This window comes from Populus nigra, chromosome 4 (genome assembly GCF_951802175.1).
Source record: "Populus nigra chromosome 4, ddPopNigr1.1, whole genome shotgun sequence".
NCBI lineage: Eukaryota > Viridiplantae > Streptophyta > Magnoliopsida > Malpighiales > Salicaceae > Populus > Populus nigra.
Genome location: NC_084855.1, coordinates 3,217,432 through 3,234,650, shown reverse-complemented (window position 1 = coordinate 3,234,650; position 17,219 = coordinate 3,217,432). Strand labels below are relative to the sequence as shown.

The 17,219-nt window shown below is 36.2% G+C and overlaps 1 protein-coding gene across 7 annotated transcripts; it reads left to right on the top strand.

Annotated features, from left to right (window-relative positions):
- The first annotated feature begins 13,499 nt into the window (after nucleotides 1-13,499).
- Nucleotides 13,500-16,587, top strand: LOC133691294 (heat stress transcription factor A-6b). 7 transcript variants are annotated; one of them, XR_009841639.1, is made up of 4 exons: nucleotides 13,500-14,274; nucleotides 14,869-15,951; nucleotides 16,054-16,143; nucleotides 16,330-16,587. XR_009841639.1 is itself a non-coding variant. In XM_062111739.1 (2 exons), the coding sequence occupies exons 1-2, from the start codon at nucleotides 13,963-13,965 to the stop codon at nucleotides 15,655-15,657; spliced, it is 1,101 nt and encodes a 366-aa protein (XP_061967723.1). In that variant the 5' UTR covers nucleotides 13,500-13,962; the 3' UTR covers nucleotides 15,658-16,587. The 7 variants fall into 7 exon arrangements, 1 of the variants encoding a protein (XP_061967723.1); XR_009841637.1 differs by having other exon boundaries at nucleotides 16,263-16,587; XR_009841635.1 differs by having other exon boundaries at nucleotides 16,054-16,587.
- Nucleotides 16,588-17,219: the final 632 nt, after the last annotated feature.

Here is a 17,219-nt window from a genome sequence, read left to right as displayed (position 1 = left end):
TCCTGCAACAATTACCCCCCCTTCAAATGGACCTTGTCCTCAAGGTCGAATTGTGGAAAACGCAGGGCTAATTCTTCAGCAAATTCCCAAGTTGCTTCTGCAGGAGTAAGTCCTGCCCAGTGAACCAGGAGTTGGGTGGCGGCCTGAAGATTCCTTTTGACCATGCGACGGTCCAAAATAGCTCGTGGAAGGAGGAGAGGTTCAGAGGGCAGAGCAGGCAATGTGGTGTGCACCTCCCGATTGCCCACCTTCTTTTTCAACAAGGATACGTGAAACACAGGGTGGATGGATGCAGCTGTGGGTAACTTCAATTTATAGGCCACGGTACCAATTCTTGCTAAAACTTCATAGGGACCGTAGTATTTTGAAGCTAACTTTTGAGATTGTATGTTGGCTAGTGTCTTCTGTTTGTATGGTTGCAGCTTGAGGTAAACTAGATCACCAATAGTAAATTGCCTTTCACTTCTGTGTTTGTTTGCAAGTTGAACCATTTTATGCCTAGCATCCTGTAGGTTTTTCTTGACTGCATGTAGAATTTGTTCCCTTTTGCATAAGAAATTATCCACAACTTCTACAGGAGAGTCTTTGGGACAGTAGGGAATGTGTAAAGGGGGAGGGTAACTGTAAAGAATTTCATAGGGAGTGGATTTGGTGGCAGTATGATAGTTGGTGTTGTACCACCATTCAGCTAAGGGCAGCTACTTAACCCACTGTGTTGGGGAAGAACCTGTCATGCAACGCAGGTAATTTTCAAGGCACTTATTGACCATTTCTGTCTGTCCATCGGATTGGGGGTGGTAGGCTGTGGAATGGCATAACTTCACTCCCTGTCTAGCAAATAGCTCCTTCCAGAAAAGACTAAGGAAGACAGTGTCCCTGTCACTAACAATGGTGGCTGGAAACCCATGTAATTTGTAGATGTTGTCTAGAAACATTCGGGCGATAGAACAGGCAGTATAGGGGTGAGGCATAGCCATGAAGTGGGCATACTTGCTGAACCTGTCAACGACCACAAATATAACTTCCCGCCCTTCAGACTTAGGGAGCCCTTCCACAAAATCCATACTAATATCAATGAAAGGAGCTGTAGGGATAGGGAGGGGTTGTAATAACCCTGGAGTGCGTGTGTTTTCAGACTTGTTTTGTTGGCAAATGAGGCACTCTCTGATGTATTGTCGAACATGCTTTTGTTGGCCCTTCCAATAAAAACCATTAGCTACCCGTTTTGATGTAACAGTAGTGCCTGAATGGCCACCTGCAGCTGAGTCATGGTATAGAGAAATGATTTTAGTTTGAAGAGGGTTATGTTGGCCGACCACCAGCTTACCCTTCCTGCATAAGAGCTGATTGACCCAAGAGTAGTGGGGATAAGATTGGGGATTAGAGGTGAGTTCGTGGATGAGAGTCTGCACCTCCTTATCAGTCTGCCAAGAGAGCTTAATCTCGTCCACGAGTGTAGTCGAAAGAGAAGAGACTGCGAGGGTACTTAAAGTTCCACAGGACACCCTTGAGAGTGCATCAGCAACCACATTATCCTTCCCTTTCTTGAACTCAATCTCATAGTCGAACCCTAGGAGCTTGGCTAGCCACACATGCTGTGATGGGCAAGTTACCTTCTGTTCCAACAGATATTTGAGGCTAAGATGATCAGTACGTATAATGAAATGTCTGCCCCACAAGTAGTGACGCCATTTAGTAACTGCAAGTAGTATAGCAAGGAGTTCCCTTTCATAGGTTGAAAGTGCTTGCTGTTTAACCCCAAATGATTTGCTAATGAAGGCAATCAGATGGCCTTCTTGCATGAGGACTGCCCCCATTCCTCTGCTGCTAGCGTCTGTCTCGATGATGAATTGTTTAGCCAAATCTGGTAATGCCAGTACTAGAGGCTGAGTCATCACGTGTTTCAGTTGGTTGAAAGCTGATGTAGCTTCTTCATTCCATCTGTAGGCATCCTTTTTCAACAATTGGGTTAAGGGTTTGCAAATGATACCATAACCCCTGACAAACCTCCTGTAGTATCCCATGAGACCCAAAAACCCCCGAAGTTGTTTAATGTTGCCTGGAAAAGGCCAATCAAGGATGGCCTTGATCTTATAGGGATCAGTCGCGACTCCTGCAGCTGATATAACATGGCCGAGATATTCAACATGGGTGCTGCAAAAGACACATTTGCTAGACTTGGCATACAAGAGGTTAGTCTGTAGGATTGTGAAGACAGTCCTGAGATGGTCTAGGTGTTCTGTCATGGATTTACTGTAAACAAGAATGTCATAAAAAAAACAAGAATAAACCTCCTCAGCTGACCCCTAAATAATTCATTCATGAGGCTTTGAAATGTGGCTGGGGCATTAGTCAAGCCAAAGGGCATGACCAAGAATTCATAGTGCCCATTATGCGTTTTGAATGCTGTCTTGTAGACGTCTTCAGGAGCCATTCTGATCCGGTGGTAACCAGACCTGAGATCAATCTTAGAAAAAATGGAAGCACCCATCAATTCTTCTAGGAGTTCATCTATTAAAGGAATAGGGAACTTATCTTTGATTGTGAGTTTGTTTAATGCCCTGTAGTCGATGCATAATCTCCATGACCCGTCCTTCTTCTTGACTAGGACGACTGGTGAAGAAAAAGGGCTATGGCTATGTTGAATGGTTCCTGAGCCCAACATTTCTTCAACCATATGTTCCACTACATCCTTTTGTAGGTTGGAGTGTCGATAGGGTCTGAGATTGACTGGATTAGTGCCGTCCTTGAAAGGTATACTGTGATCATGACTGCGAGGTGGAGGCAAGCCTTGTGGTACCGCAAACAGCTCCTTATATTCTTCCTGCAGATTAGTGAAAGCTGTATTTTCAGTAAGGCAAGGTTGTAGCCAAGTGGACGTTGGATTTTCCTCCTGGTCCTGACTGTTAATATAGCGTAGGCTGCACATATTAATTTCAGAGACCAGGCTTGTGCTACATAACAACCCATTAAGTTGCTTCAGTCTAACAGTTTCCATGGTCACTGGATCATTTCCCTTAATAAAAACCTCCTGGCCCTGCCATCTAAATACCATCCACATTTCTTCATAGTTGCAGACAATGGTTTTTAATGTGGCCAGCCACTGAATGCCCAAGATCATATCACAATTTTTAAGCTCCAAAGTAAAAACATCAGTCACAAAATCAACTCCCTGGATAGACCATTGGAAGTTGCTACACACGGAGGTGCAAGTCATAATTCCACCATCAGCTACCTACACCGTTAGAGCCTTAATAGTTGTAAGATTACAATGTAATTTGGCTGCAACGTGACTGCTGATGAAATTGTGGGTACTGCCTGAATCCACCAAGATTATTAAGGGCTGTTTTTCGACCTTGCCTGTGACCCGCAGTGTGTTGAGACCAGTCACTCCCTCTAAGGCATTGAGGGATATATGGGGGTTATAGGTGTCAGGGTCAAATTCAGTGGCTCCCTCTTCCTCATTACTCTCCCTATTTTCTTCCATAACATATAGGGAATACAGTTTCTTGTGCTGGCATCTGTGCCCAGGTATAAACTTCTCATCACACAAAAAACAAAGGCCCTTAGCCCTTCTCTCATCCAAGTCCTTATTTCTTATGGGTCTAGTGGTTCTTTGAGTAATGTTGGGGTTGTAAGGTGGGGGTTTTGGTAAGAGACCTGCTTGTGGTGGTTTCAGGCTGGTGCTTGGGAATCCGGTGGGAAAATTTTGGTTGTAGCTGGAAGGGGTAGCAGGTTTGTTTGGGTAAGCAAAGGTGGTTGGATGGTAAGTCTGTTTGTTAAAATTAGAGCCATAACGTCTATGGGTGAGGGTGTTGTCCTGTAATCTAGCCAAAGTATATGCTTGCTTCAAGGACTTTGGCTCAAACATCTTGATCATATTCTTAACCTCTAAATCCAACCCTCCTATGAAGAATACCAAAGCATTTTTCTCAGAAATTTCAGATCGATTCCAGAGGATATCGAAATCCCTGATATAGGTTTCTAAGTCATTTTTCTGTTTAAGTTCAATGAGCTCCTCTAAAGGGTTTTTCTCTCCCCCAAACCTGCAGCATAAAGCTTCTACATATTCTGACCAAGATACTACCCGTCCTCCCAAACTTCTCATGTAATTTTGATGCCAGCATAGGGCCATGCCATCTAGGTAATAGGAAGCTAATTTGAGCTTGTCTTGCTCAGCAATTTCTTCTACATCAAAGTACTGGTTACACTTATAAATCCATTTAAGGACATCCTCTCCCTAAAAAATAGGAAACTCTCGTTTTGGTCCACGTAATTGATATTGAGGAGGATTACCTTCATTAATCCAGTTGAAACGAGCAGGGGAATCTCTTGTGGGGGGAAACTGAGGAGCCTTAGGTAAGCTGCACTCCCCTGAAGATAGCTGGGTCTTCTGCAATGTTGTGTCTACCCGAGAGACAAGAGCATCCATAGCCTCTTTAAGTTCTCTAAAGTGTGTATTAGCATCGGCCCTGGTATCATTAAGCTGTTGTTGGATGTGCTCATATGATTGGGGTTGCTCTGGATTGGTGGTTTCATCCACCCTTCTTGCATCTTGGGATCTCGTTTCAGGAGGCATTTTGAGTCTGAAGATGCAGCTCTGATACCACTTCGAGCAACTGACTTGGTTAATGGGAGGTAGAGTAGAGTATGAGTAGTAGAAGAAGAGAAGAAGAAGAAGAAGATGGAAGAAGGAGAGACGATGGAAGGGAATACACAGAGATGGTGTGAGGAAAGAATCACCGAAAGAAAAGGGATCAGTTCAATATTATTTCATGCATGGCTCTGTTGTAACAGAATGCCATATATATATACAATCGTACCTAACAACCCGCTCGTGCCTTCTTTTCTTTTCACGTGACTTATAACAGATTTATAACCGAAATATAAACTCTATAAACGCATCGTTTTTTACTAAATGACTTACTCTAAAACGCACCGTTTACTCAATTATTTCCCTTAATTTGAATTTCCTCCCTTTTATACCTAAAAGTTAGTAGAGGTTAATTATTCTTAGCAGTGCTAATGTAGCAATTTTTTAATTTTCAATACTACTAACGTGGGGGAAGTACATCATCTGAGCTTCGAGACGTCCTAACTTGGTCATCTCAACATTTCTCACAATCAGACTCTTTTGCTATTCGCCAAGAACTGTTTCCAATAAAGTCTAGGGAACGTCCGTAAACCTTTACAGGAAAGTCTTAGGTTTCTGCAGAGCTTTTACCAAACTTGAGTAATGGGCAGATTCAAGATTGCATCTTTTTCAGTACTATTTACAATTCTTTTCATCAATACCATTCAATCTTCTTATGGGTTATCAGGGTCGTGCATGATAGATCACGATAATGGTGGTGCCCCTGCAGTTTTCGAATCTCAAGAGTGTACACGTTGGGTTCTCACTAATGGGTCACTTCCAAATCAGAATCTAATCAGCTTTCAGCTTGCCACATTCCAAGGATGCTGGGAATATCAAGGAGACCGTGTAGCATATATGTAATCTGGAAATGAAAGAACCCTTGCTACAGAACAAATCTCTTGATTCTGAGAAGGACAGTTAATGTTGTGGCTGTTTTTGATGGGCGTGGTGGTAGAGAATCAAGTGAAATGGGGTCAAAGCTTTTGCTTGATTACTTGCACGTTGTGTTCCTGCCGTGTAAGCTAATGGGAAAACACAAAGGAGAGTTACTTTGAGTGATTGTAAAGCCATTAAGTTGGAGATTTTGAAAGCAGAGCGTTGTTGAAGACCATTTTTGACGTTGATCTTAAGCTTTACTCAGGAAAGAAGTGTTTTTGATTTAGTTGCTTTCTTTAATTACGATTTTGGTTCGAGACTAATTGTTTACATGGTTTCTTTTTGTGTGTGCTTTCAGTTTCAGGAGGCTATAAAAAACGACCATGTCTCATGCTCTACTGCGCGCAGATGTGGTTCTTTAGAATGATGGGCAGAATTTAGTAACCAGAGAAAAAAAAACAAAAACTAGTCTCATTCCTTATCGGGGGATTCCACTAAGGATGGCAATACCTTGACTTGGATTTTTTTACATTTATATTTATATTTTATTGATTATTTATCAGGTAAAAAACTTGAAGATTCATAAATTATCAAAAAAAAAATATTTTCATAAATTATTAATCGAGTTTCCGGTACACATATATATATATTTCAATAACAATAAAATAATTATTGTGTGTGTATATATTAAATGATTAAATTATAAATATTATATATATTTGTGTTTTTAAATTATATATATATATAGTATTAAAAAATCTAAATGTGACAAATATATCTATATAATATAAATATATATATTTTGAGTTACTTTCAAACGAGTTTTAAATTGGATTTAATAATATTCATATTTTATCTATTATTTATAGATAAATATTTTTAAAAATATTAATTTATTGAAGTTAGGTCGTATTAATATTTAACGAGTTTGGATTAAATTATTTTCTCTGTATTCCACTGGTCTATGTCAAACAGCAACACAGTGTTCGCAATACCGAACAATACATCAACGATTTCCAAGGAAAAAAGCCTTTCAAAATTATATGTACTGTAGGAAGTTGGTAACACTTCAACACTTTCCCTATTAGAGGAACTTCTTCTCTCAAGAATGATTAATTTGGAAATTAGTACTAATTGTTGAGATGAACTATTCACATTGATCATCCATGGACATTCTGGATAAAAAAAAGAAGGATGCTGAAACAGCTGGTTATCGAGAAAGTAATTCAATCTGAAGCAGGCATTAAGTAGCATCTGCTGCGAGGTGCCTGGCAAGTTAGAGATTATTGTGCGTAGATGCAGCATTTCAAGCAAAGAGGGCCCCTGGTCCATGCAATGCCTCCCCTCTTCCATCCTGCAAACCTCGATCCCTTTCGGTGATGACAAGGTTAGAACTTGAAAGTTACAAGGAGAAGTGCCTGAAACAGAAAACAAAACGTATTGAAGATCGTACATTCCCTGTCAAGTTAGGCATGTGATGTTGTATTAATTAATTTAAATTTCAGATTTTAGGATATGTGTACGTCTGTATATCGAGCTGAGCACTTTTAATGAATCAAAGCAAATTTGCCAAGAACATTACCGGATCCCAAATTACAGAATGCATAGCAAAGGCTGCAGCCCGATTATGACATCTTATAAGTATAACAACAGGGAGAAGACCAAAAAAACTGAACTTACTGTGGGACCAGCTCACTGCAAAATGACATTGCAATAAGGTCTGGAAGGTCCAAACAAATTTAGGTAAAACATATAAAAAAAACCCTCTATATATATATATATACACACTACTGACAATCTAATTCATTTTTTCTAGTGAAGTGGCTGATGCTTGGTGTTTGGTAAATCAAGATGGTCGATGGTTAATATCTGTAAAAGATCCATTTTAATAAATTTAAAGAGTCTTTAATATTTAAGTAAGTATTTTTTTGAGAAAAAAAGAAAATTATATTTTAGGAAAGACTCTGAAAATAAATATGCAGTAAAAAATAAAAACTGAAAACCTTTTTCTTTGAAGGATTCATAGTATTTTATAGTCCGTAAATCTTGTCATTTATTATTATTTTTTTTAGAGAGGAGAGGTTGGAATGTCATCTTGCCTTCATAACATTAAAAATAGACAAAATATATTTTACATATCATTAATGAATGATAAATATCTCTTACACATCATTGATTAGCGATAAATATCTCTTATACATAATTAATGAGAGATATAGAGAGATTAATATCTTTGACATTAACTTTCTATGTTAAAAGTCATGATAAAAACAAACAGAATATTGTGACCTCATAGGGAGCCATAATTAAAGATCATTAGTTTTACATTTATCTGGACTCGGCGAGATATTGAGTATAAGAAAGTTGGGTCTAACGAATTTCCAGACTCATATGACTTTAGGCTCAACGTGTAGCTAAGCCCAAAGATATTGGGCTTGGAGGATTGTCAGATCCATATGTATATGGGTTCAACGCATAGTTGAGTCTAGTGATGTTGAGTCATCACCCTGTCTTTGATTATTTTTTAAATATGAATTTCAGGCAAAAATAACATGTATAAAATATACTGATAGATCAGTTAGCAGTAAGATAATTAGGCACAACCAAATTTAATGGAGATCAAAGTCAAGCCAGTATCATGGTAAGTCTAAAAACTTCAAAAGTAGCAGCAAAAAAGCATAGAATAGTCGTCATCCATTATGATTATTAACGGTAGTAAAGGAGTGTCCATTACATCTTTAACGAGCAATCTACCTTAAACTATATGATATTTTTTATAAAAACTCAAACAATGTTGATAGGGATTCATTTTCCCCAATCAACATAGGTCCATCATCTCCGCCCAACGAAACTTTTCCAAGTATAGGCGTTGATAATGATTTGTTCTCCTCAATCTCATAGAAAATTTTGTAACTATAGACTCGTCCTCCAACTATTAGAAAAAAATTCCAAGTATGAATTCCTTTATGGTTTTACCTCACCATCTAATTTTTTTTTCTAAATATGGGTTCCTCAATGGTTCACCTCTATATACTTAGAAATTCTTTTTTCAATCACGAGGTATACCCCTACACATAGGCTTTTTGGTATATTAACTAAGGTTTTCACCCCGTTTCTCATACAAAAAAAAACTAGCTAACTCGTCATACAATGTATTTTTAGAAATCTTTGTGTATAAATATCATAAAGACTTGAGAGGCTACTGATAAACCCAAATTTAAATGAAAAAAAAAACCCTCATAAAACCAACCTTCATTGGGCTCAACCAAGGGAAAGACTCAATCTCCCTTGGGCTCAACCAAGGGATGGACCTACCTTTTGGGGCTTAGCCAAGGAACAAACCCAATCTTCATTGGGCTTAACCAAGAGAAGGACTTACCTTTTTTAGGTTCAGCTACATTTTAGATCTTACTCTTTTTACACCTATTAGGTATATAAAAGTTCTTCAATGACCTATTATATTTCCATCAATATTAATGTTGTGAAAGAAATAGTGTGTAAAAGTTCTTTAAGGGCCCACCATATTTCCATTCATATTAAAACATATGTAGATATTTTTTTCTCATTAATATATATGTCAGAAATATTTTCTCTCTTTAATATTATTATAATAATATTACACTGTAGCATTTTCTCTTCATAAAAAGTCTCATGAGCTATAAATAAATTATGAATCATTTAACAAAAGGTTCAGAATCTCCATTCCCTACATTAACATATTTATTTACAGAGTATTTTTCTGTAATACTATTACATGTTTTTTAAAAAAAATCATTGACTTAATCCATAGAAAGTTCTCATATTCACTAAAGGAACCTTTCACAAGTATCAAATACCTGCATTTAGCTACCTTAGCTAAAAAGAATAAATTAAATTATTATAATCAAAAGATTAACTAATTATCTAAGACATGAGATTTATCTCTAAACTACTTAGATTTTTTGGGACATTATAAAAAAAATTGTAATCTAGTGATTAAAGTTTTAGCAAAATTATTGGTTGGTCCCTTTTAAAAAAAATTCCACAATTTCATCCCTGCATTTCGAACCATATTTGTGAGTTGATCCCTCCATTGTTTGGCTATGACTTGGAATTAAAGCACATTTCTTGATTTTTGTTCAAGGCATATCCTTTTATAGTCGACTTTTTTTTTATTCAGATTAAAATCACACCTAATATTGGATTAGCAATCAACATACCTTAAGCCAGGCATTAACAATCTGCATGTGAAATAAACGAAGACAATTGAACGAGTAAAGTTCAAGCCATTTTAGGGATTCAAAACCCTATTGGCGTTCGATCAAAGTTTTCACTTGTCTTCCAGCAACCGACACGCGGATCATGCAAGCAGATGATGTGTAGGAATACCAAGTACATTCATACTTGCTACAAACTTTTCTGGGTTTACTGCAGAGTCAACTCTAGTCAGACTGGGACGTCTAATTAATCCAGCATTGTTTAATTACATGATCAACTGTTTCATAATATGCCACGTACCCTTGTTCCTTAGCATCCTTCTTCCCATAAAAAACCGCGCCAACATATTGGCTTAGGACCATTCCATGCCATTTGGCAACCGCAGAAGGGCTATCCAGCCCTTAAAGATTTGTTTAATGCTCCCAAGCCCTAATTCAAAACCTGAAATTTATTCATTCTGTGCTAGTACCTGACAGGTACAGAGCTGGAGCCTTATCATTGGACGCTGATCCAGCAAGTTTGGTTAAAAGGGCCTGTTAAGATATTTTTGTCTCCTTGAATCACAACAAGTCTCATATACAGGCTTCATCATATATAAAATAAAGGATGGAGAAAAGAGATGGAACTGCGAATATATATGCTGTTACGGATCGAGACATGCATCCTTTCATGGACTCCAATGAATTAGGTCAACCAAACACAAATGTTATTACTTCTTAATTATATAGTGATCAAACTCTTGCTTCTTTGCCGAGTCATACATTAAAATCTGTACTAGATTTACATGATTGTTCCATATATATATATATATATATATATATATATATATATATATATATATATGACATGAACTGGGAAATTATCATGTTGAAAAACCAGTATAATAGAGATCTAGTGCAATAAATCCGTTTTCCTCATAGGTGTGTGTGTGTGTGTGTGTGGCTAGCAAGTTAAACCAAAAACTAGTAAGAAAATTAAATTCAAAATTCAAAAAGATATATAATTTTACCTTAAAAGAATCTTGAATAATATTACTTTTAAATTGACATGTGTTGATACATAGATTAACAACTCATCTATAAATGCTTGGAATGCACGAGAATTCACGGGATTGTTTTATTGATGAAATAAAACAATCTCTTCCTTTGCCCTATGCATGGATTTAATTAATAAATGATCCGAGCAAGATGTTGAAAGGAAACAAACGGTGATTGGTAAATGATCTATGCAAGTTGTAGAAAGGAAACAAACTGCCATTGGTTTTAGAACACTTCCCTCGAAAATATTATTTTTTTTTGCATTTTAATTTTTTAAAAAAAATTCTTCAAATTAATCTTTTTAATATATTTTTTTTAATCTTTTTAATGTGTTAATATAAAAAATAAAATTTTAATAATAAATTTGAAAAATAACTTTAAAAAACAACTTATACTTCAATCCCCCAGACACAACCCTAATCTTTTGCTTTATGCCTCTATCCAATTAAAAATTGGTCTACTTTGTTTGCTCGAGATGAGCGGCATAATCAAACATCTCTCAAAATAATATACATGACAGGCAACGTGTCTTCTTGTTTGATCGCCACGTATGCCGCTGCTTGGTTATAAGAGAAAAACACCAGCTTTCTGATTCGTCGGGGCAAAAGACCTGATGGGCAGGAAATCTTTTTGTGGTTTTTTAATTGAGCAGACAAAAGGCTAGTGAATACGAAGATTATTCGGATGCTTAGTATAACGTGGCCCTTTATTTGATAGACACGTATATTACTCTTCGATTTAAATAAGAAAGAATATCGCTCTACCCAAAAAACATATCGAAGGATGACGGGGATGAAAAATATCTTCTCCAAAAGAAACGGGCATCGAATACTTTTGCATAAAATAAATCGTAACAGCTGTTTTATTTATTATAAACCATAGATCTACGGATTAGAAAGAAATAATTAATTCTCTTCTTTCTCATCAGAATTATATTAAAAAATTATGACTTTTTTTATTTTCAAAACAATATTATCTTTATATAAACATTATTTTAAAATATCCTCGCCAAGTTAAGCTACAAGCCGTTGAGGCACCAATTTGACCTAGCAAACTAAGAATGCATTAGGGTTACATGGGGTAATTTGATAGTCAATAATAAAAGTTTGGGATCAAGAGGTTTGCTTCTCTTATATTCTCAGGTTCGAGTTCTGTAGTTGCTAATATAATAATCACTAGAAATTTACATGGTCGTTAATTTCAGGGCCCGTGATATTATTCGAGGTACGAGCAAGCTGACCCGAACATCTCAGTTAATAAAAAAATGCATTTAATATTGTGATGCATGGTAGTTTTCAAAAGTATTTTTTATTTGAAAACATATTAAAATAATTTTTTATTTATTCTTGACATTAACATATTAATATCATCCAAAAACACTAATTTTTTTAAAACAAATATTATTTTCAAAACAATATTATCTGATATAAACATTATTTTAAAATATCCTCACCAAGTTAAGCTAGAGCGGTTGAGTCACCAATTTGACCTGGCAAACTAAGAATGCATTTAATATTGTGATGCATGGTAGTTTTAAAAAATATTTTTTATTTGAAAATATATTAAAATAATTTTTTATTTATGACATTAACACATTAATATCTCCAAAAACACTAATTTTTTTTAACAAATACTCTTTTAAAAATCACCTAAAAACAAAAGCTCCGTGTACATTTAATAAATTTTATTAAATTACATGTATAAAAAAAACAGGAGATATGTTTTTTTTTTTTTTGTCGTATAGATTCATCAAATATAGTTGTTAGTGCATGTTTTACCTTTCGTACGCAAATTTCTCTACTTTTTAAAAGTGGAAGATTATTGACGCATTGACTTTTTTATTTCCTCCTCAAGACAGAGCTCCCACCCTTGAGCTAATGCTAGATTATCTCCTAGCATTCCATAATTGGTACTCCCCTACCAACCAAGCGTAAAAGGCCATGGGCATTTTTCCTCCAATCAGGACCCTTGAATAATTTTTTTTCTATGGCGTTAGCCAATTATTAGTAGGGTCTTTAGTCGCCACTCTCCTCCAATCAAATGTCATATAGTCACCGCTATCCTCCAATCAGATGTCATCAAACTATTGAAATCTGAGATACCCAACAAAAAGTCAAAAAACACTGCATATTTTTTACTTAAACGTAATGGGTCCCGTACCTCACCTCCACCGTGCCTTCAGTCCTTACCCATGGCAAGTTCCAGAAGTTTCCTAGAGGACCCCTCCCCTCTTCCCCACCCCTTCCATATGAAGAAAGCAGCTAGATTTTTTCTTATAAAAAAATAATATATATGTGCACCCAATACCTCTAGATCTTTCCGAATGATGAATTATAATAAGATTATGCTGTGATCCATGTTTTATTTTAATTATATATTTAAAAATATTTTGTTAATTAAAAACACTGTACAGTTTTGCATTATTCCATCACAAATATTTTTTAAAAAATACTAGTTAATAAAAAATTATAATTTATAATTTTTTTAATATTATTTTTTAAAACCACAATATGGTTATTGGAAAGCAGAAAATTTTTAAATATTTTTTGCTTAAAAATATATTAAATTGTTATTTCTTAAGATTTTTTTTTACTTTTGTATTAAAATAATTAAAAAAAATACTAAAAAATATTATAAATTAATATATTTTTTCAAATAAAATATACTTTAAAAACGTAATCAAAAGCAAAAACATCAGCACTCCTAAACAGTTACTTCCCTCGTCTCCTCTATTTAACGCTTTAGATAACGCTCCATTTCTCATCTGTGCATAGGTGTCATAAGCCCACCAACTTGTAACGACATAAACGACCTTCCTTTCCCAAAACAAAGCAAATTTCATCACTCACATATATCTCTAATGCTACTTTGCCCTGTTTCTTTCATCACAATTTCCCTTCTTTTCTCCCCATGACCTTGCTTTGAATTCTCTTTCTAGCTTAAAGGGAGTAGCCTCCTCTGTTTTTCTTGACCATATCTCTCTTTTTTGGAGCAAACCCCTTTTTTGTATTACTTTCTTGAACTTTTTCCTTTGCCTTTTCCTTGCTAGCTTTCATTTTTCGACAAGATTTCTCTAAAATCCATCCATTCTGCACCAGGAGTTTCGATTTTGGCCGTGGCTAGTTTTATCAATAATCTTGAACTGACACTGGGGCAAGTAGTTTTTTTTTCCATCAAAATAAAATAAGAATTGAAGCAGTGAATCAAATTGCAATCATGAATCCATATCTAACAGTGAAGCAAGAGTACGCAGGATCAAGTTTATTGCCTCTGTCCGGCGGTGATGAGCCGCCAACAACGATGCTCCCACCACAGCCGATGGAAGGTTTACATGATACAGGACCACCGCCATTCCTGACCAAGACTTTTGACATGGTGGATGATCCAATGACCAATCACATAGTTTCTTGGAGCAGAGGAGGGTTTAGCTTTGTTGTTTGGGATCCTCATTCTTTCTCCGCAAAACTCCTTCCTAGATACTTCAAGCATAATAATTTCTCCAGCTTTGTCAGGCAGCTCAATACTTATGTAAGTGGTTTGATACCCAGCTAAAAAAAAACAGTCTATTTTCTGAGTCCATTTTATCGAAAATAAGCAGATTTAACATTTATCTGGCATTTCTCTACATGGGTTCTTGATACTTCAAAAAAAAATTAATTTTATGCCCAGAGAACAGTGTTAGTGAGAAGATTGCTCTGGAATATCACATGCTGTTCGTGTAACTTTACAGGATTTTTGCTTTTATTTATTTATTTTTGCGGAATGTTTATTAAAGCCATTTTCTATTTTAGGTGCAGTTGGTCTTCTTACTTATTTATTTATTTTCCTTTTCTTCAATATTCCTGTTGGATGCGGGACCTGAAATTATTTCTACTGGTTACAAAAAAAAAAAAAAAACTCCGATTTCTGTTTCAGAGTTGGATTGCTCTACTCATGAAATGCAGGGATGTCTTAAAAGAGATCAGTATGTTTTGGACCAGTAGTGGGACTGTCTGTCAAATTGATATTCTGGAAGTACTTTTTTTTAGTTTGTGTTGAGATGTAATTTTGCAACTTATATTCTTGGTAGGAATTGATGGTTGATATTGGATTCTGACTGTGGAACTTTTTTTTTTCCTACAGGGCTTTAGAAAGATTGATCCAGATAGATGGGAGTTCGCCAATGAAGGATTTCTGAGGGGTCAAAAGCAGCTTCTAAGGAATATAAAGAGAAGAAAGGCAGCTTCTCAGCCTCTTTCTCAACAGCAAGCTCCAGATGCCTGTGTTGAAGTTAGCCGTTTTGGATTAGATGGAGAAATCGATCTCTTGAAACGTGACAGGCAGGTTTTGATGATGGAATTAGCGAAGCTTAGACAGCAACAACAGAAAGCTAGATCTTATATACAAGCTATGGAGCAAAGGCTACAAGGGACAGAACAAAAGCAGCAGCAGATGATGCAATTCTTAGCTCGAGCAATGCAAAATCCTGCCTTTCTACTGCAGTTAGTCCAACAGAAAGGGAAAAGGAAAGAACTTGAGGAAGCAATGACTAAAAAGAGAAGAATTCCTGTTGATCAAAGACCTGGTCGAAGTGGTGGTGGTGAATCAAACCGTATTGATGAAAGTGCAAACCCCATCAAGGCAGAGGCTTTAGAGTATGGAGACTACGGATTTGAAGTGTCAGAGCTGGAGGCACTTGCATTGGAAATGCAAGGGTATGGCAAGGCAAGGAGAGAGCAAGAGGATGGAGTAGAAGAGCTAGAGCCACTAGAGAGCGGAGATAGAGAACTTGACGAGGGATTTTGGGAAGAACTGTTAAATGAGAGTGCTAGAGGAGGTGAAGATGAGGATGTGAATACATTGGCTGAGCGCTTGGGTTATTTGCGTTCAAGTCCTAAAGTACAGAAATTGAACAATTTTCCGCATTGCTAACCACCACCACCACCACTTAATTCCCGCAATGATCATTTCATTGTGTAGCAGGTTTCCATGGTCAGATTGTTAGTTGATAATCTTTTTTGCGGCAATGGGTCCTTTCAAAAGTCTTTAGGCTATAATCTTCACCTGCGTTTCTTGCTATTGCGTTTCTTTCTGGTGTTTCTAACCCTTGTATTTTGTCAATTTCTCCGTTTTGTACATCCTTTCTTCTTGTGTTTCTCCATCTTGGTTAGGTTGCAGCAGTGCTCGGACAGAGTCTGGTAGTCCTTATCATGATTTGTCTCAAAGGTTACTAGATTTTTTTCTCTCTCTCAACTGCTCTTTGACTTATGCGTTTAATTCATTAGTTAACAGCAGCTTGTAATTTTCCTTGGCCTCGAATAAATGTAGACTGTTGAGATGCTGTTGAGTTGGACGAGGTGTGGCTGCAAGTTGCAAGAAGCCACAACTAGTTGCCTTTGGATTCAAACAACCGACTAGGTAGTTAACCGCGTCGGCTTGATTTTTTCTTTTTCTTGATCTGTCTTTTCTTTTATGCAAGGGAAAGGGAGATTTGGTCGGTGATGAAATTCTTGAAGTTGCTTCTGTACCATATGTAGATTTTTTTCATGACTCTGCAATTTGGCTCTTGATTTTTCATTTTCATTGCCCGCGGGGCTCCAAAAGTCCAGGATACATCGCATTGATTTCCTGACCAATAACCAACAAATGCGCTCATGGCGACATTTTGTGGCGGATCGTGGTGCTGTCCTCGAAATGGTGATGAAGAGCAGTCGCTTTCGGAAAACCAGCACCATCGATCTTCGTGGGCAGCTGCCCTCCTGTACGATGAGCTCTTAATTTATCTGACTTGTCGTTGCATGAACCATGTGAACTTTGCCTAAAAACACGAAATTGAATGAAGGAAAAGGACTGCTTAAAATATCCATGATCCTCTATTCCTCTTGACTGGACTTTCCAAGTAATGCAGTATGAATGAGTGTTTCATTGCTGAGGAAAAAGGAATTAAAAAGAACTTAAAAAGGGGTTGGGAAGAAATCAATATATCTCGTGAAAAGCCTCGTGTGTGGTTTGAAAGTTCAAGTCCATGGGGGTAGAAATGTCCGAATTGGAGACGGAGCAGTGATTAAATCAACGCTGGAATGATTTAATAAGAGATTGTGTAAGTGATTATTTTTTAAATATTTTTGTTTAAAAATAAATTAAAATAATATATTTTTTATTTTTTAAAATTTATTTTTGATATAAATATATTAAAATAATATAAAAACATAAAAAAAATTAATTTGAAATAAAAAATAAAATAAAATCATTTTTTTCAAAAGCATTTTAAAATGCTAAGACAATCAGGCTCTACTTTTAATCAAAGATAAAATTGAAATTCAAAGCAAAGTATAAAATGTAACGTGGTTGGCAAAGTATATAATGCGATGGAGTTGGTATTTCTAATTGAGTTCCGGTCTGTTTATCTCAAAAAAAAAAATTTAAGTAGATTTTTTTAGTATTTTTCAATAATTTTGATATATTAATATTAAAAATTAAAATTAAAATTTTTT